This window comes from Protopterus annectens, chromosome 6.part0 (genome assembly GCF_019279795.1).
Source record: "Protopterus annectens isolate FY-2018-M chromosome 6.part0, PAN1.0, whole genome shotgun sequence".
In the NCBI taxonomy this organism is placed as follows: Eukaryota; Metazoa; Chordata; order Ceratodontiformes; family Protopteridae; genus Protopterus; species Protopterus annectens.
This window is the reverse complement of record NC_056737.1, coordinates 639,100,319-639,127,606: the sequence shown is the minus strand read 5'-3', so window position 1 is coordinate 639,127,606 and position 27,288 is coordinate 639,100,319. Positions and strand designations below refer to the sequence as shown.

The following is a 27,288-nucleotide window of genomic DNA, read 5'->3' as shown; positions in this document are numbered from 1 at the left end:
TACAGTGGCTGCAATGAGCAAATATAAGAACATCAAAGGGTATTCAAACTGAACAGTAAGTTTTTGAAAAGATTTGCAAGCAAGATAAATGAGAGCACTAGGAACAGAATGCAAGCTAGTCAGGGTTAGTACAGGGGCAGAGCCATGAGTTAAGAGGTGAGTTTTGAGTTTGCATTTGAAGCTGGGAAAAGAGGAGATAGCTGTGAGGTTGGAAGGAAGGGAGTTCCAGGCTTTTCCAACTGTGTTAGAGAACAAGGAGTCGCCTGCCAAGTTATTGGATTTACAAGTAGATATTAGAAGTTTTTAGAAGCGCGTAGGCTTTTGAGATTACAATAAGGACTATCTCTCTTTATAGATATATGTAAATACACATATACATACTGTATGTATGTATGTATGTATATATATATATATATATATATATATATATATATATATATATATATATATATATATATATATATATATATATATATATATATATATAGCTATATATATATATATATATATATAAATGTACATATAAATCTAGAGATGTGTGTTTGTGTGTGTGTGTGCGTGTGTGTGTGTGTGTGTGTGTGTGTGTGTGTGTGTATGTGTCTGCGTTTATGTGTATGTATGTGTAATATATATATATATATGTATATATATATATATATATATATATATATATATATATATATATATATATATATATACATATACATATGAATTACATAGAACGTGTTAAAACACACCTTGTTGAACAGGAAAAAAAGCCATTGCATTGAACATACTGGCTTTTTTACTGTTCAAGATCACAGTACAATGGGGGATCAGAGAATTGCCCTTTTCCCAATGTAGTGCAATCTTGGAGTTGCTATATATAATTAGCAGGGGGGGTGAAGGGGGCTTGATCCCTGCAAAAACAATGGTTTTCTTTTTTTGCTGATCGACAAGTTGTATTCAATATTTTATTAGAGATAGGTAGAGAAGTTAAATGCATACATGTATAAATATACACACACAAACCAAACACACACACACACACACACACACACACACACACACACACACACACACACACACATATACATACACACTCAAGCATACATATAATGTGTTTTCTACATATTAGACTTAGGTTATAGATAAGACTAATAAGTTCCGACAGTGTGGGTTCAGAGAACATCAGCTGAAGTTAGCCATCTAACAATATGAATAATGATTAACTTTAGCAACAGCTTAATTTTGTATTTTCTAACAGAACAAATGATGCGAGTAGTAGATCAGTTAGCACTTATGGCACTAAAATAAAAAAAATTTTGGTTAACAGGTTTTGGTCCATTTTAAAAGCAGGTAGCATTTTGAGCTCTGTAATTCCTGAACAATGTAATTATAGTTATCAAACTAGTAGTAAATTTGTGTTGATTTCTTTGGTCTCAATTTTAAAAGAAGTTCTCTGTTATCTGGGGTGTTAGCCAAAAGAATAGGGAAATGTTTGGACTGGTATCATTCTGGCTCATGTTCATTGTATCAGAATGTGTGGAAAAATAAATGTTTTGGCTGTCTATTCATATATAGTCCCCCAGAAAACAGGAAAGCAGAATACAGAGACCAAAATGTATAAGGTATGGGAAGACAGGCACAGAAATTGCAGAACCCAAAATACATGACAAACACAGAGTAGCAGAGGTGAATATATAAAAACAAAATGACACAACACCTGGGGCTCCACTAACCAGAAGATCAACCTGACAAAAAAGTTAACAGTATTGCAAAGTTTATCACAACCAATACCAAAAGAGCTTGAGCAAGTGCCAGAAACCAAGCAGTAATTCTAAATATACACATGGATATATGTGGAAACTATTGAAAACATGAAGGTTAAAGGAAGCCATAACAGTTAACAAAAAGGTAAGCTGTTGTGTGTATTATGACATATCATCAATTAACATAGTCAGAAATATCAATAAAACACATAATGAAAGTCCTGCCTAGATGTCCAGATATTGAACTGCAGTGCCACAGCAGCAGAAAGTTGAAAAATATGATGGGATAGAACCGCTTGTAATTAGTAGTTTGTATCCTAGGCAATGATGTGTCCCATAGGCTGAATATTAGGAGGAGAAATGTAGTATAATAAAGGTAACTAATAGAATTATGCAAAGATCAACAACTGCTCGTGAAGACCCATTAGAAGGAACGTCTCATGATGCAGACATTCTGCTTGCAGATCAAGTTGGAGAGGTGTATACCCACAGCACCTTGCAAAAAAGGCAAACCAAGGCTTGTTCTCAGGGGGTACGAACTATACTGTGGAAAAAAGCCTGAGCATTGCACATACTGGTACTGTACTCTTAAGGGAAGACTGTGCTACCATGGGAGCGCCATAGCAGTACCAGTACAGTGAGGATAAAAATTAGCGTACATCATTGACCATGACCACCATGCACCAGACCATTAGTGTGCACCATTGACCATGACCATGCACCAGACCATTAGTGTGCACCACTGACCATGACCATGCACCAGACTATTAGTGTGCACCATTGACCATGACCATGCACCAGACCATTAGTGTGCACCACTGACCATGACCATGCACCAGACTATTAGTGTGCACCATTGACCATGACCATGCACCATACCCAGCAGCATAGGCAGCAGCAAAAGTGCATGAGGAGCTTCATAAATGTGGATGTGGTACAGTGGACATGCTATGCACAGTGATAGAAGAAGCACCACAAGAAGTCTCACAAGAAATGGTGGATACCCTACCATCCCGAAAAGCATTAGGACAGGTTGGAAGATCTACTATTGCTCAAAAACTACATATTTTCAGAACAATGAGATCAAACCAGAATACCTTTCTTGGAGGGAAGGTAAATTCCTATACCATGGAGGTTACACGAGAGAGGAGGTTGTAACTGTTCTCCTTCAAACAACAACATTGAACACAGAATTTTTGCTGTTCACCACTTCTCCTAATGGATAAAACATTTCTCACACCAAGTAAAGTATGCAATCAGCTCATTATATGGATATGTAGGCTATGGGAATAATTCCAGACTACTGCCATTGCATATATCCTAATGAACACCAATGCTTATCACTGCTGTGATATATTATTTGAAATGCTGTATGACACAATGGAGGAAAGGGAACTTACATTGCAAACAACCTACATTTTAGGTGATTATGAAAAGGCAGCTACACATAGTGTACATACACAACTTTCTCTAATGCACAACATGTAAATGTACAGGGGTAGGAGGATGACAAAATGGTTAAGATACTTGCCTTAAAGACACAAGGTGCAGGGTTTGATTCTCACATGGGGTAACTGGCTAGGCTTAAAATGACCCAAATGGGCAGTTAGTCTAGTACTAATCTGTGAACCTATGAATCTAAGAACCTATGTGGGTACAACTTCCATGTAGCAAATGTACTATGGAGGCACATACAACTTTGTCAACTTGCAGTGAAGTATGCCACAGAACTAATGTTTGCAGTGTGCATGAAGAAGTTATTGGTCCTAAGTTTACATAGCACAAACATTTGACTGTCTGCCCACCAGGATCTCTCCTGAAGCAGTACCAGGATTTGACTACATGGCAACCAACTACATGCATGGCAGACCATGTTGACTGACAAAAGCAGCTAGAAGATCAACTATACTGCCACCCCTATATCCACCGTCTACCTGGGATGCATATGACTTGGTTAAAGCAGGCTATCCCAAAACGCAAAATAGTGCTGTTTTATGTCAAAGTAGGCTTCACTCTCTTTTATGACAGAAATCTGTTTCCATAACTACCTTGCTACATACACTGCAAGAAGAGCACAACCAGGTGAATGACATAAATAAAGCAACTGGAAAGGGGGAACATAAATCATCACCATGGAAGAAGTGCGCCCAACAACAGGAGCGTCTGCAGACCTAGTAAATTACTATTCAACATGTAGTCTGGATAGCTACTTAAGCACTGCAGCACAACTACAATCTATATAACTGTGGCACCAAAGCTCATCAGCTACCTAAGACATGCCAGCATCTGTAGTTCACAAGGTACAGAGGCCCTATACACTACACATACATTCTTTGCTGCATCCACTGCATGACTGTTACATTACACATCAATACAAAGCTTGCACCTCCTATTGCCATGTTTGAATAGTATGTTTGCATGCCATTAAACAAGTGTTACAATGGATATAAAATAATTGTTACATATCCACACAGCACTTCATTGTCTGCAAACTCTTTCCTTCCTCAGTTATGCCATGGACATGAGTAAAACACTATACTGTTGTTTTTCACTCCAGTTATATCAAATCTGGAAAACAGTAGGGAGTAGTGTGTAGTTTGTGTAGTCAGTCTGTCTTGTTAAAGAATTATCCCCACATCCAAAAAAGCTTCCATTTTGTACTGTAATCTGCATCCATGAGTTTGTATTGTACATCTTTACCAAAAAGTCTGCTTTCCTGTTTATTGTGGATGTACATTTCAGAAGGGAAATGAAAAGAACACCTTACTGTTATTTATATGTATGTATTTTATATTCAATCAGGTAACTGGGTATGGAGGAATAGTCCACAGATGTTTTCAGCTTTGAACAGGGTTCTTGAAAGTACATGAGTGTACAGGTGAGGGTAGAGAAATCATCAGGCAGTGGTACTGAGGTGTGCATTATGTCTACAACTGTTTTTGGTGGTGTTAAGTCATATCATACAAGGTAGCTAGCAATATCATACAATATATAATATATAGCAGGAAGTATATCACATGGCATTAAGCCATGATGTATAACACTTTGCCATCACTGGCTTTCCTGCACAGGTCAAAGTTCAACATTGCAGGCTAATATTATGAAATCAGTTGTACTGCACTCACTGTCATTTCCTTGGTCCATTTGCATTCTGTTGCCAAAAACAAATGATCTTTTAATTTTATTGACATCACATGCAGTGCTGTGACTTTGAGAATGTCATCTGGGATATGGGATCAACAGACTGTGCCCATGCATGCCCCCCAGGTGTACCTTCTTACATGGAATGTTCTCATTTTGAGTTGTACAAAATCCACGCACATCATTGTCCCACACTGAAAGGGTCTGTCACACATTCAGTGTTAAGAGTTTTTAACTGACAAATGTGTTTAATAATACTGAATCATATTAGTTCATCTAAGTTTAGGGATAATATATAATTATCAACCATGGGATGGGTAAGGCCAATTGGGTGTGGTCAGTTTATAACCAAACAGTGTAAGTTATTTTCAGGACAAAAAAGGAAACTGGCTAGGCTTAAAATGGCCCACAAGGGCAGCTAGTCTAGTACTTAGCTATGAAACTATAAGTAGAAAATGGCACATTTTAACCATCTTGTGAGCTTCCTAGTTGAGGTTATTAGTTAGCCGTTAAGTATGTGTCCCACATTTTGCCCAAGATTCCGCATAAAGAGAGGCGAAGTTCCACATTCTGGAGATGAAATGTTGTGAGCTATGCACTCACATTTGCATACTCCTCCTCATCAATACACAGGTTAAGGGGGCATTGTTTATGTGCATATCACAATTTATTTAACCCCCACCTCATCTGATGTTTTCCTGCTAAGTATTGCTATTAAGCTTTTTTGTATACATGTATTATCCTTGTGGCTAGTAGCACTATAGTCCTGCTAGGCAGTGCTAACCACTGTTTGCACTGATGTAGCAATCACTGAGATCACTCCCCCTCCATCTGCTCCTTTGCTACTGTCTAACTCTTCTGTCTCCTTGCCTAGCACTACACCCACTCCATCAACCTATAACGGAATTATTGACTCAGAGTCTCTCGCTTTATTTCCAATCACTCAGTCCTTTTCTGCCTGTTCTTTAAACTTTTTCACCTCCATCTTCTGTTTCTCGATGTTTTCATTTTTCACCCTTCTGTTCCTCGATCTTGCATTCCTCAATCTTCCATTCCTTTTTCTTCCACTTCATCATTTTCTAGTCCCTATCTTCAAGTCTTCTTCCTTTTCATTATTCACTTTTCCATGCTCTATCTTCCTATCTCACCTTTCTGGTCCCTTTCTTTCACTTCTCTCTGTTTGATCTCATCTTTTTACTTCCCCCTTCCAGTCCATCTGCCAGTTGGTCGTTCTGTCTATGGAACACTCTGTTCTGGTCTCCATCTCTCTAGTCCTCCACAATACAAATGGTTATCAAATTTGTTACATCAGTTAACATCAGATAAACTTGCAATATTTGGGTGCTAATTACTTGCAAAACTGATACTGGTATTTATTTAGTAACCTGTATTTGTGGGTCCTTTCATGTTGGTCAAATGACTTGCCTATTTAGAGAATGAATTTCCCTCAATATGAGTGATATTTATAGCAGAATGCTGTGCATCCATTATATAGGCATTGTTTGGAATATCATAAGATTATTATCACTTTTCTAGCAATTGCCATGGCTCCCATTAATATCACAAATATGAATTATCACAAAAAAAGTTCTTGATCATAAAGAAAGAACATGGATTTTAAATTTGGGGTAGCTGCATACATCAGAGCATACTGTATTATTTAAATACATTTTGGGTTCATTTTGTTTTTTTGTTGGTGATGTAGTTTGATTTTAATTGTTCATTACTTTGTTATGATGTCACTAGTTTTTTTGATCGTAAGAGGTGGTTGAATCTTTAAATGTGTTTTTTATTTCTTGTGTTAATTAGCACTGAAAAGGCTAGTTGTGAGTGAAACTGCACTCTGTTCTTTTTGCATGGTACAGTCTTTATTATTGAAGAAGATTTACAATTATTTTAAGTAGTGCTGTTGCTCCTTTTTGGTTTTTATGTGTGTGTATATGTATATATATTATATATATATATATATATATATATATATATATATATATATATATATATATATATATGAGTTATACGCCAATACGGCTAATGCTGAATAGCGACAAACCTGCTGTATCTCACTAATCAGAGATAGGTCTGCAAGCTTGCTACCATACTTCATTGTAAGTATTTGTGTAAAAGCACCGCATTACTTGATGCGGAATTGGTTTTTTCACGTGGGAACAGCGGTAGGTAATCAAAACCGCATTGCCTGATAGGGATTTGGGTTTTTTTTTTTACCGTGGGCCGGTTTTTCGTGCCTTTCCCACTCCATAAAGCCATGCAGTAGGATTCAATCCTTGGCGACAAGCATCCAATTAAAGAATATTTGTAGCCCAAATCTATCGGAAGCGTGTAAAGTTAGTAGAGTGTTTTATCTCAGCTACTCCACTTATGCTTAATGTATTTCTTCCTCTCCAAGTATCATAGACACTAACGTGCTCCTTCGCAGTAGCCTTACTAAGCTCCTGTGCACTACCTTAGCATGAACGCTCACCTCTCATGCTTCAGTGTCTTTATCCAATAACATTAAAGTAACCCCTTTTGCACCTCCTCTGCTCAGCTGTAAGCAAATATTGCATATATTAGTATAAGGTGAACTTTTTTTTTATAAATTGGTCTGCACTGATTTAATTGCTTACTTTAGCATTGAATATTTGCTCAGTTTATTGTTACTGTGTGCTAACTTGTAGATTCCAGTGTTTTTATTTTTGAAAACTGCTATTGTCCTGTTCTGTATACCTTGAAATGCTTAACTGAACTTATTAGTTAGTACATTGAGACATGAAGTTGCTGTACTAGATGGTGGGAGTGGGATTTGATAACAAGTTAGCTTTTGTATGCTATTGCCTGCATATTGTTTTTTCTCCTCTAAGAATTGAGCTTGGCTTAGTATATATTCCTACTGTACTCATGATAGAGTGTTTTTAAGGTTTTGTTTTGCCCTATATTTTAAATCTTCTCCTTCTCCCCTCTTTTTCCCAGCTATATTCACCTCCTGACCACTACTAGGTCCGAGATCATTTAACTTATCTAAGACTACTGCCTCCTATACCACTATAAGGACCGACGCCAACCCTCTTTTGGGAACTCTCTCCTGGAAAGTTGAAGAAAGTATGTCCTACAATTCCTGTAACTTGTAAATAACTGTTGTTAGCCTTTAACTGTACAACCTGAAGCCAGGTCAGCCAGCAGCCTCACATTGCTTTGTCCAACCAACCGACCAAAGGTCTCCATTAGTATCCCCAGCATCCTTGCCTCCTACTCTATGCAGTAAGCCCTTTAAGCAACCACGGTTCCAGTACCTGCTGTTGCCTCTAGGTGGCACCCTTCTCTTATAGATATTCCCCTCTGGAAGTAATTCCTCCCCAGAAAAGCCTCTTTATCCTACCCTCTGTTAGTCCCTCTATACCCTTCCACCTTTATCTACTTTCCCTGCTACCACTAGCATTTACTCACTCCCAACTTTTGCCTTCTAACCTTCACTTATCACTTGATTAACTCACCTGTACGATCTACTCTTTTCTGATTGCCTCCACCTGAAACTGTTTGTTTCTGCCCCGCTTCGCTCCCCTCCCTACCCCCTTATCCCACCCACCCCACGCACCCTCAGCCTTATACCTCACTTACCACTCCCCCTTAGTAATCCCACCTATCCATAACACCGACCTTAATTGTGCATCCCCTCCCATTAATTACTATCATTCCACTTCCTTATCATCCCCCCTCCCTCCTATTCCTAAGCTAATACTGTTGCTCTTCCCATCAACTCCTTCAAACTTATACTCTAATCTTAACCCAACCTTTACTCTGGCAGTTCCTTTTCTCCACTACTCACCATGTCTTATAAAACCAACAAAACATCTTCCTTGGCCCCTACAATAAAACAGAAACCTGCCAAGCTATTTCCCATGTTCATTTTTTCCCTGGCACTCACACTACCCTATCTCCTAACCTCTTATGAATTAAATTATAATTATGACCTTAATACCTCTTCCAAACAAACTGCCTCTAATTTAACTTCCCCAAAGTTCCCACATTCAAACATTACCTCTACCTCTTCCTACCTCTTAGCCAAATATCACAGACTATCCCATATTAAATCTAATAATCTCATGCTAAAAAAATTAAAATATTTAATGATGATTACCTGTAAGCCACACTTAAACTACAACCCCTCTACCCTGGTAGATGGCGATATACATCCTAACCCAGGACCCTCTACTATTGCCTCTGAAGATACACCTATTATCTCAAATTCTTCCCTTCATTTACCAACCTTTAATGCTCATTCCTTACTCATAGGACACCTTAATATCAGAAGTGTTAACAACAAAGTCACCCATCTCCACTCGCTTCTTGAATATTACTCTTTCGACATCCTATGTTTAACAGAAACCTGGTTAAAACCCCTCACCAGAAATACAGAAATCATCCCACCAGGCTATAACATTATAAGACAAGACCGCAATACTCGCAAAGGAGGGGGAGTTGCACTCATATTTAAGACTGATCTTAATCTATCCTTAGCACCCTATGCTCCCCCAGATAACACCAAAACTGAACTCCTTATATCAAAGCTACAACTGAACCCAAATAAAGCCATATATATTATCGGTACTTATCTACCTCCTGGAAATAACTCCATAGTCATAGAAAATCTCCTTAGCTGGGCATCATCCACCTTCCCACAAAAAACTGTAATACTTGGAGACTTCAACCTTGACTGGTCATCAGTTAATACTAATAACCCAGTCTCTCATATTAATCTCCATGGCTTTACACAGACTATAAATTTCTCCATTAGAATTAATAAACCTAACAATAAAGAAAGTATACTAGATTGGATTCTTGTTAATAAACCACAGCTACAATACCAAACCGGCACTTTGCCAGATGACATTAGCGACCACTACTTAACATATATCATAAGAAAGAAGAATATTGCTACTAATGTCCCTACCATCCGAACCTCTCGTAGTACTAAACAGTTTAACCCCATCCTATTTAACAATGAACTAAATGCCTGTAACTGGATACCTCTACAAATTCTTCCTCTAGAAGAAGCAGTTCAATATTTTAACACCACATTCCTATCCATCCTAGATAATCATGCACCAAAAAGAACTATCAGAGTCAAAACTAAATCCGCCCCCTGGTTATCTAAGGAAACAAGGCAAAAAATGTTACTCAGAAACAAATCCTGGATAAAATGGAGAACTACTAAATCTCCCTCTGATCAACAGACCTTCAGACACTTAAGAAATAGTACTAAAAAAGCTATTATCTCAGACAAAAAAAACTACTATAGTAACCTCCAACAAGTTAATCATAATAATCCCCAAAGATTCTGGGCAACCTTGAATAGACTTCTTCACCCCGCACAAACTACCACCCCCTCCCTCTGGATCCGAAAAAATTCTTCCCATGAAACTGCCAATGCTTTCAATTCCTTCTTCACTAATACTATCAATTCTCTGGCCTCTCACCTTTCCTTTGACAATTCTAGCATCCCTGCTCAAGCAGATTCTATTCAACCTACCTTCACTCTACAACCTATCTCTACCACCTTCATCCAAAATGCATCCAAAAACTTAAACCTTGTACCCCATCAGCTGATCAACTTCCATCTGAATACCTCCAAAAAGCAGCTAAGGTTATAGCCTATCCCATATCCATCCTTATCAATAGAACTATTAATGAAGGTTCCATACCTGACATCTGGAAGATCTCACACATTATACCCCTACATAAAGGAGGTAACTCCAATGAATACTCTAATTACAGGCCTATAGCACTCTTATCTCCCCTAGCAAAAATCATGGAAAAATGTGTTCACTACCAACTAATGAACTACTTAACTAAAAATAACATTCTAACTCCCTGTCAACACGGCTTCAGGCCATTTCACAGTACTACCACTGCTCTTCTTTCCTTTACTGACTTTATAAACACAAACCGTAATAATAACATTCTTTCCTCTGCACTCTTTATTGACCTGTCCAAAGCCTTTGACATGGTTAACCACCCCCTTCTCATAAAAATCCTAGAATATCTTGCTTTAGAACCTAATGCTATCCTTTGGTTTACTTCCTATCTCACTAACAGGAAACAGGCAGTCCTCTGGGAAAACAAACTCTCCTCTCTCCTTCCAATTTCTCTCGGTGTCCCACAAGGCTCTATTCTTGGGCCTCTCCTTTTCTCCCTTTTTATAAACGACCTACAAGCAGCTATTCCACAAGCTACATGCATACAATATGCTGATGACTCCACTCTTATTTGCTCAGCTAAAAACATTCCAGAGCTACAAACTATTACTCAAAATGTATTCCACACAGTAGAAGCATGGTTCTTAAAACGCTGCCTACTCTTGAATGCTAAAAAAACAAAACTCCTCCTCTTTAAACCTACTGCTAGGTCTCCCACTTTAGATTTCTCCATCTCATCTATTAATGGCACCCTCATATCAGCTGACTCCACTACCAAACTGCTAGGAGTCATGATTGACAACAACCTTACCTATGATTGTCACATCAATAATACCATTAAAACTGTAAACAGAAAACTTGGCTCCCTCTACAGAATTAGAACATTCCTAACCCCGGCAGCCAAAGCTACTCTTGCCCACTCTCACCTTATTTCAACTCTTCTCTATGCCTCACCAATTTACACTAATCTGAAGAAAAACAATCTCTCAAAATTGGCTAACACTTATAACAGTATTGCTAGATTTGTAACTGGCAATCAATTTAGAACTCACCACTGCCTGAACCTTCAGCAACTTCACTGGCTAGAATTAGAAAATATGTTGCTTCTCTCCCAACTTTCCTTTGTCCAAAGAGCTCTCTATCTACCTAATAACACTCCTGCACTTTCCAAACTTCTGACCCCCTACTCTAACCTGAACTCACTTTGTTCCTCCACTAAACTACTTGTAACTTTAACTAAATCCAACAACCTTGCTGGTGACTCCCTTTTCTCTAACGCCCTTGGTAAACACTGGAATCAACTTCCTACTGAACTTACTTCTATTCCAAATCCTATTCTGTTCAAACAAAAACTCAGAACTTACCTTAAAAATCAATGGTTATGTCCCTGTTGTAACCCCGACTAGATCTCCCTATAATCCCCTCTACTCCTCCCTCTCCCTCTCCTTCTTCCTTCTTTTCTTCTACTAGCTTTACTATCATCACTTTATAAGTGCTAGCTCTCTAATATTCCCTCTCCTCCTTTAGGTGCATTTCTTTTTACTGAAAGTATATTTTTTACTAATCTACTCTCTCTATTTATTCTGTATATTTCTTCTTTCTCTTCTACTCTCCCTTATATATTCTTCCTATAAAATAATGTGAAATAAGTTTAATTTTTATTTTGTGAGTGAGAATGATGAATCCTATTATGTTATGTTAATATTAATGCTTGTGATGTCTTCCTGCATATTTGCATATTCCCACCTCCTTCTCCATTAATATTTAACTGTGTTATATTATGTAACTGTGTTTATCTCTATGTGGAGCTTTTCTCCCCGGGCCTCTACTGAAAATGGAAATATATCCAGTTAGACTAGCCCGGTTAACAAATATAAAATAAATAAATAAATAAATTATCATATGCAGACAAAGTTATATGTGCGTTGTATACAAGTGTGTGTGTGTGTGTGTGTGTGTGTGTGTGTGTGTGTGTGTGTGTGTGTGTGTTTGTGTGTGTGTGTGTATATCTATACATAGATAGAGAGTTAAATGTATATGTGGGGTCTACTATAGGTGTTGTGTGCTAGCAGCTTGCAGTATACCTGCTCACTATCACTTACTCAAAAAAGCAAGTACTCCAACTTCCACTAGCCCGATCTCTTATTTCTACATAGCCCTCTGATAATCCAATCCTAAAAACAACATGGCCCTACCAGAACCTAAATCCTAATCCAAAATATCCCAGCTACTTCTCATCCTAACCCCTCAGTCCCTTATTCTAAAACGCCACTCCCCCTCCTTAATGCTAAAGTCCTTAATTGCTCCCCTAACTTAAAACTGTGATCCCCCCTCCCTAAACATAAATACTAATCATGCCTAACCTTAAAACTCCCTTCACAATCCTTAAACCTTAAACTTCAACCCTGTCCCTAAACCCAAATTCCCTGATTGCTAACCTTGAAAATCCTTTGCCACTTTCTAAACCAAAACTCTAACCACACCCCCTAGTCCTAACTCCCCTCCTTCTTGTTCTCTCCCCACAGCTCGCTGCCTGAACTTATATTTGAGTTTGAACTATATATATGGATTCACTTTATAATTTCGAAATACTGAAATCCCAAATTTCAGTATTTCTAAACCATAAAGTCAAACGGCCTAAATCCCGAAACTGCACAATCACGAAACACAAAATCACGAACAGAAACACACCATACACCACACAACACATACATCATCCACCCCAAACCACAACAAACAAAACACACACAAACACAAAAACACAAACAAATCAACCTACACTACATATAAGCAGGGGGGCAAGCCCCCGGCACCCCACACCTCCCTACTTATATATACCAACTCCGAGATCCCACAAGCACACACAGAAAGGAAACTCACACCCACACATTCTACAGCCCCTCCCACATACAAAAACATCACACATATACAAACACCAACACATCCAACACTTACACATCCATACTTTCACCTGCCTACGCTAACCCACACGTACAACTAACAAACACATTCACACACACTCAAACTCCCACACAAAACCCTAACAAAACACTTACTTACCTTAAATTACACCTAAATACATACATAACACAAAATACCATCCAGTTACAACACCGCACACAATGCACCGTAAAGCCATAACTGCAAATTCGAGATATTCGGATTCGCAATTATGCACTTTCGCGATTCTCAACATTCTACTTTATAAGTTCAAGATACTGAAATTCGGCATTTCAGTATTTCAAAATTATAAAGTGAACCTATATATATATATATATATATATATATATATATATATATATATACACACACACATATGTGTGTGTGTGTGTGTGTGTGTGTGTGTGTGTGTGTGTGTGTGTGTGTGTGTGTGTGTATGTCTGTATATATAATGCATGTAAAAGTGAAAGTGTCATACATTCTCTTAAACAAATATTGAACAGGACAAAATTATTTTGAATTTGTAACTAGTATTTAGTATGCTAATGAGTGAGCATTGAGTTACTGTTGTGGCACTTGCATTTTTACTCCAGCTTGTTTTTGCATTTAAGGCCCAGGTACGACATTGCTTCTTTAAGAAATTAAGTAGACTAATTATTTGAGTGGACTGTCATGACATGCTGTGTATGCTGCTATTTTTCTCTTTTCAACCCTTTATGGATCTGAGGAAGAAATGAGGTGGTTGTGAAAGCTTGTTCTTATTAAATATAGTGTTGTCTGCTGTTAACAGTTCTACTGAATGCATTTTTTCTACTATTAGGACTTGGTGCAGTTCTTTACCATTTTTTTTCATATTTATAAACCACTCTTTCTGTTAACTGTATTGTATACAGCTGCAAACTGAGTTTTTTGTTTTATTTTGCTGTTATAAATTGCTTTTCCATACTTCGTCTGGTTAGTTTTTATCCTGTAGATGCCCACAAACTGCTTTTTGTGCTGTCTGGTTTACTTGTATGCCTTTCCCTTGTATTTAGATGCTATTTGTACTCATGCAGTGAATGATTTCATAAACATAAGGAGAAGTAATTGCTATTACAGCCCACTATACTCCACAATTTTCTTTGTGTTTATTCTGCTTGAAACAAAGAGTTCTTTTAGAAAGAAAAGTCATTAGTGTGAAGTATCTGATTTACGCAACATTTTTTCCATCTGTAATATACATTGTCAACAGTCACACTGTACTGTTTTATAGACACTCTGATTTTAAGATTTTGTTTGTTTATTGTTTGATAACAGGGTACGTTCATTTGTCTTGTGAAACCTGACCCAGGTGAAAGGCAACTCATTATAACAGATGAAATCACCAGTTACAATGCTGATTTAATACTTGCAGTGGTGTTCACCCCCCCCCCCCCAAAAAAATAATGTTGTCACGCCAGTGAGGTTTAAATAAAAGGATTGCTATATGAGAATAGTAAGTTACTCACCAGGGAGCACTTTTGTTTCCGTTTACTCTGTATGTTGGATGAAAGGCAGCACAGTTTGAGTAGGCCTGTGTCATGTGTTAAACGCTCTGTCTCTGAACTATTTTGACTTTCCTTGAAGTCTGTCATTATTTCCTTTTGAGGTTTGTCTTTTCATCTGATACATTGTTTGGCCCGTAGAAAGAAGCTTATTCCGTCTGAGTTGTTAGACATTTGAACAGGCAACACAGCGTAATAGACAGGAAAGTTGGCACTTACATAACAGAGATGGTGAGTGAGGGAGGAATCCCAGCAAATGTGAGATTTGGGGAGTACAGAAGAGTTAATATTACCTCTGTGTCTTCCTGAGACAAGTAAATAGTTCATGGTGCTGCCATTCTAAGAATGCTGAACAAGAACAGTGAAAATATGGACTGACTGTATGATTCTATTTAAGGAAGTCATATAGTGTGCATTGTGCAAAGAAATAGTTTTGGCATAAAGGTCAAGTGTATGTCAGTATGCAAGGCCCTGCTATTCTATTTTTGGGGTACAGCAAATTGGAAAGTAATGTTAAACACTCAGAATTATACCTGAGGGCAGTATCTGCACTCAAAATAATGTCAAAAACATTTGAATCAGCTAAACTTACATTTGAAGAATTGTAAGGGACAATTTTGAACAGTCTACGTAAGCGGACAAGTCCCATTTCTATCAAGAACAGTACTCCCACTCATCATATGGGGGAAGTCCCCTCATTTAACTAAGAATACCAAATAAACAAGTTTTTTTGGGTTGACAGACAAACTGTCAATGCTAACCCCAACACTAACCCACTTAAATATAACACAACCACTAACCTGAGCAAAGTCTTTTGTTCAAATGTTTAGGACCATTAGTACAGCTGTTTGTTTGTTTTGTTGTTTTGCTCTTCTAATGAAGAGTGCAGAATGGACCTTTTTGGGGCAAGGAGGGGATGTATATCTGTCTGACTTGGAGAGCCAGAAACAGCAAAAACAGACTTCCGCTCCCTCTCTCTCTATCTCTCTATGCTCTTCTAATGAATAACATGGAATGGACTTTTGTTTCCTGTTTTTTTTTCCTCTTCAATGGCTGGGACAGGGAGGGGCATATAATATCTGGCTTACAGTGCCTGTACAACAGACTGTAGTCTAGTAATGCCCAAATACTAAATAGGCCCAGAAATTGTTTTATCCGCATAACATGCTTTGTTCATATTTGGACCCAAACTGTGAGACATCCTTCCAACAGAACATTAGCAGATCACTGTGTTCTCTGCCCTCAGAATGAATTACTTTTTCATCTAAAAAAGTAGAGCCTCATTCAAGTGGTTTAACCACATTGCTATGAAATTAACCTAAACCACTCCTCCATCTTGCTCCATTCTGCTCCAAATCTCACAGTACCATAGATGTGTGCCTGTTTGGTCACCCTTCTTTTAGAATCTGCCCTTTCAGTCTGAGTATATAAATGGCTATGATGCAGCAAAGCTTCTGCAGTGCATCTCTTTCAGCAGGGGATAACCATGTGCCATTCTTGCTTTGCAGATGTTGATGAATGCACTGGAAACAGATGCCACAGAAATGCAGCATGTCATAACACTCCAGGCACGTTTTACTGTCTGTGCAATCCAGGATATGCAGGAGATGGTTTTCAGTGTGCACCAGCAGCTGGTAAGAGGCATTTTATATGTTACAATACTTCTGTTTTGAAGCTTCTTTACCCCAGAGATAGATTAAAGCAGCAGTTCTTGTTTGTACAGTAGTTACCTCACTTCTGAAATGTATCATTTTCATTATTCAACTCTTGTCTAAGAGTATCAGTTTTGCTTAGTTAATTTTATAATTATTTGCCATTTGCATCCTTCCTGAATGTTTTCTTTCAGATGTAATCACTCACAGCATATGTGTAGTCCTTATATACACTAGACCTTTCAGAAGAGTTGAAACCGAAGTCACAGCACAAATTCTGCAGTCTGATCTGCTTTGTGGCCACAACTAACCAATAAGTATGTAGCCTTGTCTTTCGGTGCAGTATAAATCGCAAGGCAGAGAATACTTTTTTGTGAATATTTTTAAAATGTGTTATAAAATCCAGCTAATAAGATGTATTTTGTGCATTTGATATAATGATACATGGTTCTGCAGTATTGCACTATTTTAAATATTATACATTTTATTTTTTCACTCATTAGTTATTATCTTCTGTACCTTTTATTATTAAATATAAAATTAACTTTGAAGATGGATGCACATCAATCAGCAGGCTGATTTGAGTTCTTCCAGTGTGAAAACAGAATCTTTAGAAAAAAGATAGTAGCACCTATCATTTTTTTAACAAAAACATCTTTATTGAATTATCACTTTTGACATAAGCAATCATATCTTTGTATAAATGAAAAACTGTATTGGCCTATTTTCAGTTACAAACATCATACATCTCTTAAGATCTTCTATATAGTTATTGTCAAGTGAACATTACACAGGTAATTCAATTCCTGCCTCATTCCTCCTCCAGAACATTATTCTGCATGTATTGTTCCCACAACTTTCATTTTTTTATGTAATTTGCTCCTACCCTTTCCTGAAGACCCCACTCCCAGTTCTTTTATCTCTGTTATTGTATTCACTACTTCTAATATGGTTAGTTTAGATTTTGATTTCCATTTTCTAGTAATTGTTGTCTGGCAGCCACCAGAATTAAACATAGCTAGGCCTTATTATATCTAAGCAATTCAGATCCTGTATCACAGCTCAAAAAAATAATAATTTCCTTAGTTACACCTATTTGCTCATCCAGTATTTCTGACAGAGCAGTCTGCAGGGAATTTTTAAAATCTCCCAACTCATTACACTCCCCAAAAATATGTTCCCAATTACCTGTTTCTTCCACATTACATATCCGACATTTGCAATCTCCCTGAGGAAAAGTTCTTTGGAGTCTGCTTGGGGTATAAAATACCTATGCAAACACTTCCAAACAAAAATCTAAATCTTCTAGACTGTCGCATATTTGATAGCCATACATATATCCTCCCATTGTTTCTTTGTGAATTGCTTATCCAGTGTCTCTTCCCAATTCTTCTAACCTCCTCTAACTGATTCCTATAGTTATCATGCAATATTCTGTACACTTTTTCAACAGTAGCTTCTGTTCTAGATTCAGCTAAAAACTCTACCAGTGCTGGTCTTTCATTTAGGATTCCCCATTCCTTTCTATTTGCCTATACTTTAATTCAATCCTTGATATGGAAGGCAATCTCAACCCTGCAATCCAAATGCATTCTTGAACTGTTCTCATTCTATTACCTTGCCCTCCTAATTATTTGCTCCCAATACCTTGGGTCCTTTGCCAGTTTTCTCTACCAAATTCCATTCCCCTCTTGCCTGTTCTCTATACCCCTAAATGCAGACATCCCTATTGGCAGAATCTCCTTTCTTCATTCCTGTGTTGGCCTAGCTCTTGAATACTTTCTGCTATTTTATGAATATTTGTATGGCTATTGTTATTTTCCTTAAGGATTTGTATCCAAAATCCCAGTCTCTCCTTTTTTCCTTGAGCTTCCCCTGTTTCATCATCATCCCTTTCCTCTTTGAATTATAGCTTCCTGCTTGTGCTGTGTATAGCAGCCTTAACTGTGTAGGTCAAACCACATTGCTCTATTGGAAGGATCAACTTATTCCGCTTGACTCTTGCCCTCTTCCCCTCCCAGATAAAATCCTTCAACTTTATTAATTACTGTCCACAACTTCTCCTCAGGTTGATAAAAATATGCCTACCCTGTGTATAAAATTAAAGAGACTAAAACATTTTCACTGCTTTTATCCATATCCATAAAACAGAGCTTCCAGATTCTCAGTTTTTTTATTATCTTTTGTTTAGTCTCTTCCCACATATCCTTAGCTGCCATAACAGACGTAGCATCTACAATTTTGTGTAAAATTTAATTACTGATTAGACAATACACTGTCTGGATGTTGGCAAAGAAATAAAATGGAGAAAGTAAGAGAAAATCAACTAGAAAAGAAGAAAAATAACTGCTGGGGAAGAACCTTGCAGCTGTTAGCAAAAACAGTTAAGGTTTCAGCTTTGGTACTGAATTAAGCTTCCAGTAATTTAGAGGAAATAATACATTAAATGCACTCAGATGAGTTTAAAATATATGAGACATAGGAGAAATATCTCCAAATGTGGCCATGAAAAAGCAACATATTAGTAAAGATGCAGTCATACTAGCAGAAAGAGCTGCTCTTGACAAAAATATTGGGAAAAGGGAAAATATTAAAAATTAGGGGCAACAAAATGTATTTGGAAAATGATTATTCACTGTACACCAGACAAAAGAGAAACAAGTTTATCTTTGAAATCAGGGAATTTCTAGAGGCAGGTATGAGACTTTTGTTTTTGGAATATTTTTTGGAATATTTTTCCTGGAGAATCAAAGGCATTTTTGGCTGCAGAGCAGGCTAAGAAAGAAATAAAAAAGTTTACCCACCCATGAATAGGCCAGAAAGCTGAAGGAAACTGTGCTTCTCACTCTTGTGACAACAGCAAAGCCAAAGGAAAACAAATGAGTGACAGAAAAAAAAATCCCAGGAGCTGACTAGAAAAATCAGTTGCACCTTGACTTGAATCAAAGGTCAATGTTGGATGGCTGAGGTGATGAGGAAAAAGGCCAGCAAGAATGTGAAAGCAGGAAATAAATGGAAGAACTTCAAAGTGTCATTTGTATAAGATTCAGTTCGGACATGAGGACTGTGCTTTTGCATGAAGAAGTGGCTAAAAAGACTGGAAGTTTCCAATATAATGTGATCTTGAGATACTGTTGAAAATGTAAAAGTGTACTGATCATATTGTATGTGTATTGAAATATAATAATATGAGTGAAATTACAGATTAATGTTTTTAATTTATGCTGCATACAAGGGATTTTTTTCTAAGAAAACACACTAGAAAATGGAAAATGTGAAAATTGTAGTTTTCCAATATTCAAAACGGGCTGCGTCTTGCATCAGTAAAGCTATTGACTATTCCTTTTTACCTCTTTTTCCATCAATATGTGCCAGCAGCTGAAACTGCATGCAGTTAATCAGCAAATGAGTGAATAATGTGATCTGAGCCATTTGTACAAAAATGATGACTAGTATTTAAAGGTGAACCAGCAGGCAGTTTAGTGAAAATAAGTGAAAATTTGATACTAAATGAAATCAATGCTTTTGCAGGTAGTTGCACCACTGGCAGCCTTAATGCTTAAATATTAGATTTAACAATAGGCAGTTTAGGTTATTCATGTAAGGGTACCCAGTGCATTTTTTTTCTCAAGCCTAAAAAATGTTCACATCTAGGAGGGAAATATAGACTGGACAAATGCAGGTGTTATCTATGCAAGTATACAGTATACAGTATAAGTGATATTGAGTTGTTTATTAAGCTGATGTCTCTAGTGCTTTTGAATAATGTATTTTTATTTAAAGACCAGATTTACTGGCAGAAAAATGGTGTGGCGATGGGGAGTGCATGCTCGAACAGCTATGCTAATGCAGTCATGATGAAATGGGAAACGGATTTCCTGGTTGAAGGGCCTTTTAAAGATAAGATTTTATTCTATAGAAGGTTTGTAGATGACCTTTTCATTTTGTGGAAAGGTTCAGTTTTAGAATTGATGAATTTTGTCGAGTTTATTAACACTACTACCTCATTTTTAAGATTTACTTTAAATTATTCAGAGACAAGTATTAATTTTCTAGACATAGTTGTGGAGAAGGATAATACCAGTATGGTATCTACCAGACTGTATAGGAAGGACTGTTATGTTAACAGTCTTCTAGCAAGGGATAGTATGCATCCAGAGTACGTCTTTAGAAATGTAGCTCAGAATCAATTCTACAGAGCGTCAAGATTAAGCTTCAAGAATAGTGAGTTTGAAGAGCAGAAGCTTAGAACAATCAATGAACTCACAGAGAGAGGTTATGATCATAGGCTAATAGAGCATAGTGCTACACAAGTCTCACAACTGAGAGAGTCTAGAGCCAAACCATACTTCTCAGAACAACCTTCCAATAAGATTGATAAGGATGATAAAATTAAGGTCTGTATACCCTATTCAAGGGATGTAAGGAGATACACTGATATTATTAATCAACACTGGGGTATTTTGTTGACAGACCCACAGATGAGTGAGATTATAGGCCCTAGACCTCAATTTACAAGAATAAGAAAAATCTGAAAAGGAGACTTTGTAATGTTAAAGGAATGAAGTGTAGATTAAATTCATTTGGTACTAGACCATGTGGTAAATGCTCACAATGTAGGTATATTAATGTAGAGACATCATTTGTACATCCAGACACTGGCAAAGTATATGAAGTTAGGGTACAGGCAGATTGTGAAACCATGCACGTGGTTTATTTAGCTATCTGCACCATCTGCAAATGTTTCTATGTTGGCAAGACAGATCGTGCTTTGAAGGATAGAATAAGGGAGCATAATTACCATATTGGTAAAGGTAGCTGCAATAATGCCCTAGCAAAACATGTTTTAAGTAAAGGGGAACAACATAAATTCTTGTTTATGGTTCTATCTAGGACGTATGAGAATTTAAGGGTGGGTGATATTAGAGCTAGAACTGAAGAGACGGAGGCCAAGTGGATAGTGATGTTAAGAGCAAATCAAGGACATGGTTTAAATGATCATGTGCCAATGAAACCTGTACTTAGCAAAAGAGCTCTATTTAGATAATCTATGTCTTATTTTTTGATGCTTTTCTCTGGTTATTGATAGATAGATTTTTTATATATATATTTATGTATGGCTAAGTGTTATTTATCAAACCTCTTTATTATTTGTCTAAATACATATGTAACTATTTTTATAATACAGTTTTATAATGGTGCCTTTATAAATTAATTAGAGTAAGTCATGTGATTATTTTACCTTGTATTTAAGGTGTAGGTGTTTGCTATGTTTTATACACCTGATGAAGCATTTCGTGAAAGCGCTAGTGTGAGTTATAATGAAGTAGTACTGCTCAGCTAAGATTTCTTCGTATTTTTTATGCTTGTCTGGGACTCTGGAGCCTATCCTCAGCAGTTTATTGATCTTGAAAAATGTGACACATGTTCAAAAGAGATGCGAAGCAGCAACTGTATACAAGATCAGCCTGGCAGTCTTTAATGTGGGCATGTAAGTTGCAAGTTGGAAATGTGTGTTTCCAGCACTCCTAAAACAAGTTAGTTGGCTTCCTATAACTGAGAGAGTTATCTCACTCCATGCTTCTTTGATTTACAGAATCTTCCAAACTGGAAACTGCTCCCTTCTGAAAAGGCTACTTCTAACTAAGAAAGTTACTTTCCTATTAAGAAGCACACAAGAAAAGACTCAACACACCTTCAACCAAGGTTCAAGAATGTCAGTGGTGAAAGAGCCTTCTCCAGTACGGGACCTGCCATGTAGAATAACACTGCAAGTGACATGAATGCCAATCAAAGTCTAAAGTCCTTTAAAGTTACTGTAAGCAAACACCTACATAGTGAAATTAATAGTACTTATAGATTCATAGGTTCATATGTGTGTACTAGGCTAACAAAAACTAGGGCCTTTTTAAGCCTAGCCATGCATTTTAAATCTCTGACAAGTTCTGGTACCCATGATAAGTGTAAGCAGGGGCTTTGGAGATAAAACATTTACAAACAGAAGCCTGTGAGATGAAACATTTACAAGTTGCCTGTGTCCATTACTGACATAAGTGCCAAACCAGGGATGGATTTCCTGTTCCCCATCCAGCTGTGCAAGTTACACTTGAATTGGGTTAGGGAAGAACTCTGCTACACATGGATGAGAAATCTTATCCAGAGAATGGGTAGTCTCTGGGATACATACCTATCACAGACAAGGTTCAAGTCCATTCTTTAGAATGGGTAATTCTGGTGAAGTTTGTTTTGTGGGTATGCAGGAGGTTCATCAGGATGGAGTCTAATAATACCTTGTATACCAGGCATAGATCTCTCTTCACAACCTGTAGGAGACAGAATACAGAGATAAGGCTTTGAGGCAGTCTGTATAGGACACATTATTTATACCCTGTACTCTTTTAATGTGAAACGTCTGTGAACATTCCATTTGTTGGATGTGCCTGGTTAGGTACATACCAAAGGGGGCATTCTACTTTTTAAAACTAAAAACATAACAAACATGGGCAAGGAAAAGATTTGCAGAAATTTCCAACACAAAACCAAAACCACAAACACAGGCAGGAGATGCAGACTCCACACAGAAGCCACCCCAACCAAGAATCAAACGAGGAAAGCTATAGCTGTGGGGCAACAATACTACCACTGCACCATCAAATCTGCAAGGAATTAAACATTCAGAAACCTGAAGTCTGAAATTCAAATGCCTGTCAAATTTACTGCGGACAGAACAAAACAATTTTCAGCAGAGACGAGGGATTAAAACTGCAGACACATCTTTGTAAATTGGCAGGGCACCAGAGCAAATCCACACAAACACAGGCAGGAGATGCAGACTCCACACAGAAGCCACCCCAACCAAGAATCAAACCAGAAAACCTATAGCTGTGAGGCAACAATACTACCACTGCACCATCAAATCTGCAAGGAATTAAACATTCAGAAACCTGAAGTCTGAAATTCAAATGCCTGTCAAATTTATCATGGACAGAACAAAACAATTTTCAGCAGAGACGAGGGATTAAAACTGCAGACACATCTTTGTAAAATGGCAGGGCACCAGAGCAAATCCACACAAACACAGGCAGGAGATGCAGACTCCACACAGAAGCCACCCCAACCAAGAATCAAACCAGAAAACCTATAGCTGTGAGGCAACAATACTACCACTGCACCATCAAATACGCAGGGAATTAAACATTCAGAAACCCTTAAGTCTGAAATTCAAATGCCTATCAATTTTATTTAACATTTTTAATCAGGACAGTCTGACTTGGAACAAATAAACAAATTTTCAGCGGAGGCCCAGGAAGAAATAATGCAGACATGTCTTTGTAACATGGGAGGGCACAAAAGCAAACCCACACAAACACAGGGAGAAGATACAGACCCCACAAAGAAGGAACCCCAGCCAAGAATCAAACCCAAGAACCTGCAGCTGTGAGGCAACAATGCTACTACTACACCATCAAATATCAAGCATTACAACATTTACAAACCACAGATATTATGAGGAACAGATCAGATCAAATATGAGGTAAAAATCTGAAATTTTTTTACAAATGGTGGTGGGTAGGGAACTCAAGTCTTTAACACCTGCATACAGGGTACAGGGTTCAAGCCTGAGGCATTCCCTACCACACCACCATAAGCACCTGGGGCATTTTCACACACACACACACACACACACAAACTCCAGTAAAGCACAAGCACCATACACAAAGAAAAATAAATATTGTAAATTGAAAGGCACCTTACCTGAATGAATACATCCAGAGAGCCGACGAGATCCCTGAGGCACTGTCCCGAGTCCCTGCTGCTCCTCTTGCAGTCCGGATGCGTCCCATAATCCTGGCGGGTCTGTGCACTGTAAAAGTGCACAGACGCTCCTTGTGTCCCCCTATGGGGGCGGCCGGGCTGCCCTGAGCATGCGCATAGACCGATAAGCCGGGACTCGGTCTATGCGCATGCGCGAAGTCCGCGAATTTTAAAAAAATATTTTTTTTATTTTTTCATTTCTTTTTCTTTCTTTTTTTCTTTTTGAGGGGGCTGCAGTCCGGCAGCCCTATGCCACGAGCCGCCCCTGGAATTAAGCTTCCAGTAATTTAGAGGAAATAATACATTAAATGCACTCAGATGAGTTTAAAATATATGAGACATAGGAGAAATATCTCCAAATGTGGCCATGAAAAAGCAACATATTAGTAAAGATGCAGTCATACTAGCAGAAAGAGCTGCTCTTGACAAAAATATTGGGAAAAGGGAAAATATTAAAAATTATACCATGATCCCCCCAAAACGTGCACGCTGATTGGCCAGCGTGTTGTAATCGAGTTATACTAATGGAAAAGGTCCGTCGCCCGGACTTTTTCCATTAGTATAACTCGTTTTTAAACACTGTTCGCTATGTTAAATGGGTTTAACATAGCGAGACAGCTAAAATAAGCAGCGGAGATCTCCGTTGCTTATTTTAAAGCTGTCTCGCTATGTTAAACCCATTTAACATAGCGAGGCTGTGTTAAAACAAGCGAGAAAGCAAGATCTCCGTTGCTTTTCGAATGTCGCTATGTTAAATGAGTTTAACATAGCGAGATAAAATAAGCAGCGGAGATGTCCGTTGCTTATTTAACTGTCTCGCCATGTTAAACTCATTTAACATAGCGAGACTAAAAGCAACGGAGATCTTGCTTTCTCCTTTGCTCACAGCTCTGATGTACCGCGCAGTAGCGCGGTACATCAGAACTGCCCGGATGCCAGACATCTGCGGAAGGGCAGTAAACAGGCATTATACTATGCCATTATTTAAGAAAAGTAACCGTTTCTTTTCTTAAATAATGTCATGGTATAATAGCAATAACCCACTTCTGGGTGGGTAATGCTAAATTTACCCGCGGTTGGCTTTGTTTGGTCCTCGCTTACCTCGGGACCAAACCACGCCAACCGTGGGTAAAACATTACCCACACCCAGAATTATTGCTATATTAGGGGCAACAAAATGTATTTGGAAAATGATTATTCACTGTACACCAGACAAAAGAGAAACAAGTTTATCTTTGAAATCGGGGAATTTCTAGAGGCAGGTATGAGACTTAAATTGCTGTATACAATTGTTTTTGGAATATTTTTCCTGGAGAATCAAAGGCATTTTTGGCTGCAGAGCAGACTAAGAAAGAAATAAAAAAGTTTACCCACCCATGAATAGGCCAGAAAGCTGAAGGAAACTGTGCTTCTCACTCTTGTGACAACAGCAAAGCCAAAGGAAAACGAATGAGTGACAGAAAAAAAAAATCCCAGGAGCTGACTAGAAAAATCAGTTGCACCTTGGACTTGAATCAAAGGTCAATGTTGGATGGCTGAGGTGATGAGGAAAAAGGCCAGCAAGAGTGTGAAATCAGTAAATAAATGGAAGAACTTCAAAGTGTCATTTGTCTAAGACTCAGTTCGGACATGAGGACTGTGCTTTTGCATGAAGAAGTGGCTAAAAAGACTGGGTTTCCAATATAATGTGATCTTGAGATACTGGTGAAAATGTAAAAGTGTACTGATCATATTGTATGTGTATTGAAATATAATAATATGAATGAAATTACAGATTAATGTTTTTAATTTATGCTGCATACAAGGGATTTTCTTTCTAAGAAAACACACTAGAAAATGAAAAATGTGAAAATTGTAGTTTTCCAATATTCAAAACGGGCTGTGTCTTGCATCAGTAACACTATTGGCTGTTCTTTTTTCCCTCTTTTTCGATCAACATGTGCCAGCAGCTGAAACTGCATGCAGTTAATCAGCAAATGAGTGAATAATGTGATCTGAGCCATTTGTACAAAAATGATGACTAGTAATTAAAGGTGAACCAGTGGGCAGTTTAGTGAAAATAAGTGAAAATTTGATACTAAATGAAATCAATCCTTTTGCAGGTAGTTGCACCACTGGCAGCCTTAATGCTTAAATATTAGATTTAACAATAGGCAGTTTAGGTTATTCATGTAAGGGTACCCAGTGCATTTTTTTCTCAAGCCTAAAAAATGTTCACATCTAGGAGGGAAATATAGACTGGACAAATGCAGGTGTTATCTATGCAAGAGGGAACGTAAGCTCAGGTGTATATTTCCATCATGAGTAAAACTAATTTTAGATGTAAAGCCAGTGGGTGTAACTGTCAGTTTCAGGCAACTGTTCCTATATGGAGGGGAAACTTCCCTTTTTGGAAAGTGCATATAATTATATATGTTTGTTGTGAGTCAAAAGGGGTTTAGAAGATTTCAAAACATATTTAGTTTGTTGTTTCTTGAGTGTTGTTATTGAAGCAAAACATCTTGAAATATGTGACACGTGTTCAAAAGAGATGCGAAGCAGCAACTGTATACAAGATCAGCCTGGCAGTCTTTAATGTGGGCATGTAAGTTGCAAGTTGGAAATGTGTGTTTCCAGCACTCCTAAAACAAGTTAGTTGGCTGCCTATAACTGAGAGAGTTATCTCACTCCATGCTTCTTTGATTTACAAAATCTTCCAAACTGGAAACTGCTCCCTTCTGAAAAGGCTACTTCTAACTAAGAAAGTTACTTTCCTATTAAGAAGCACACAAGAAAA

General features: G+C 37.7%; 1 protein-coding gene across 1 annotated transcript in view; it reads left to right on the top strand.

Annotated features, from left to right (window-relative positions):
• NID2 (nidogen 2) overlaps positions 1 to 27,288 on the top strand; it is an 891,289-nt gene that overhangs the window by 478,958 nt on the left and 385,043 nt on the right. Inside the window, exon 12 of the mRNA XM_044074330.1 lies at positions 16,554 to 16,679. Coding sequence (XP_043930265.1) covers positions 16,554 to 16,679 — 126 coding nt within the window. The remainder of the gene's footprint in view (positions 1 to 16,553; positions 16,680 to 27,288) is intronic.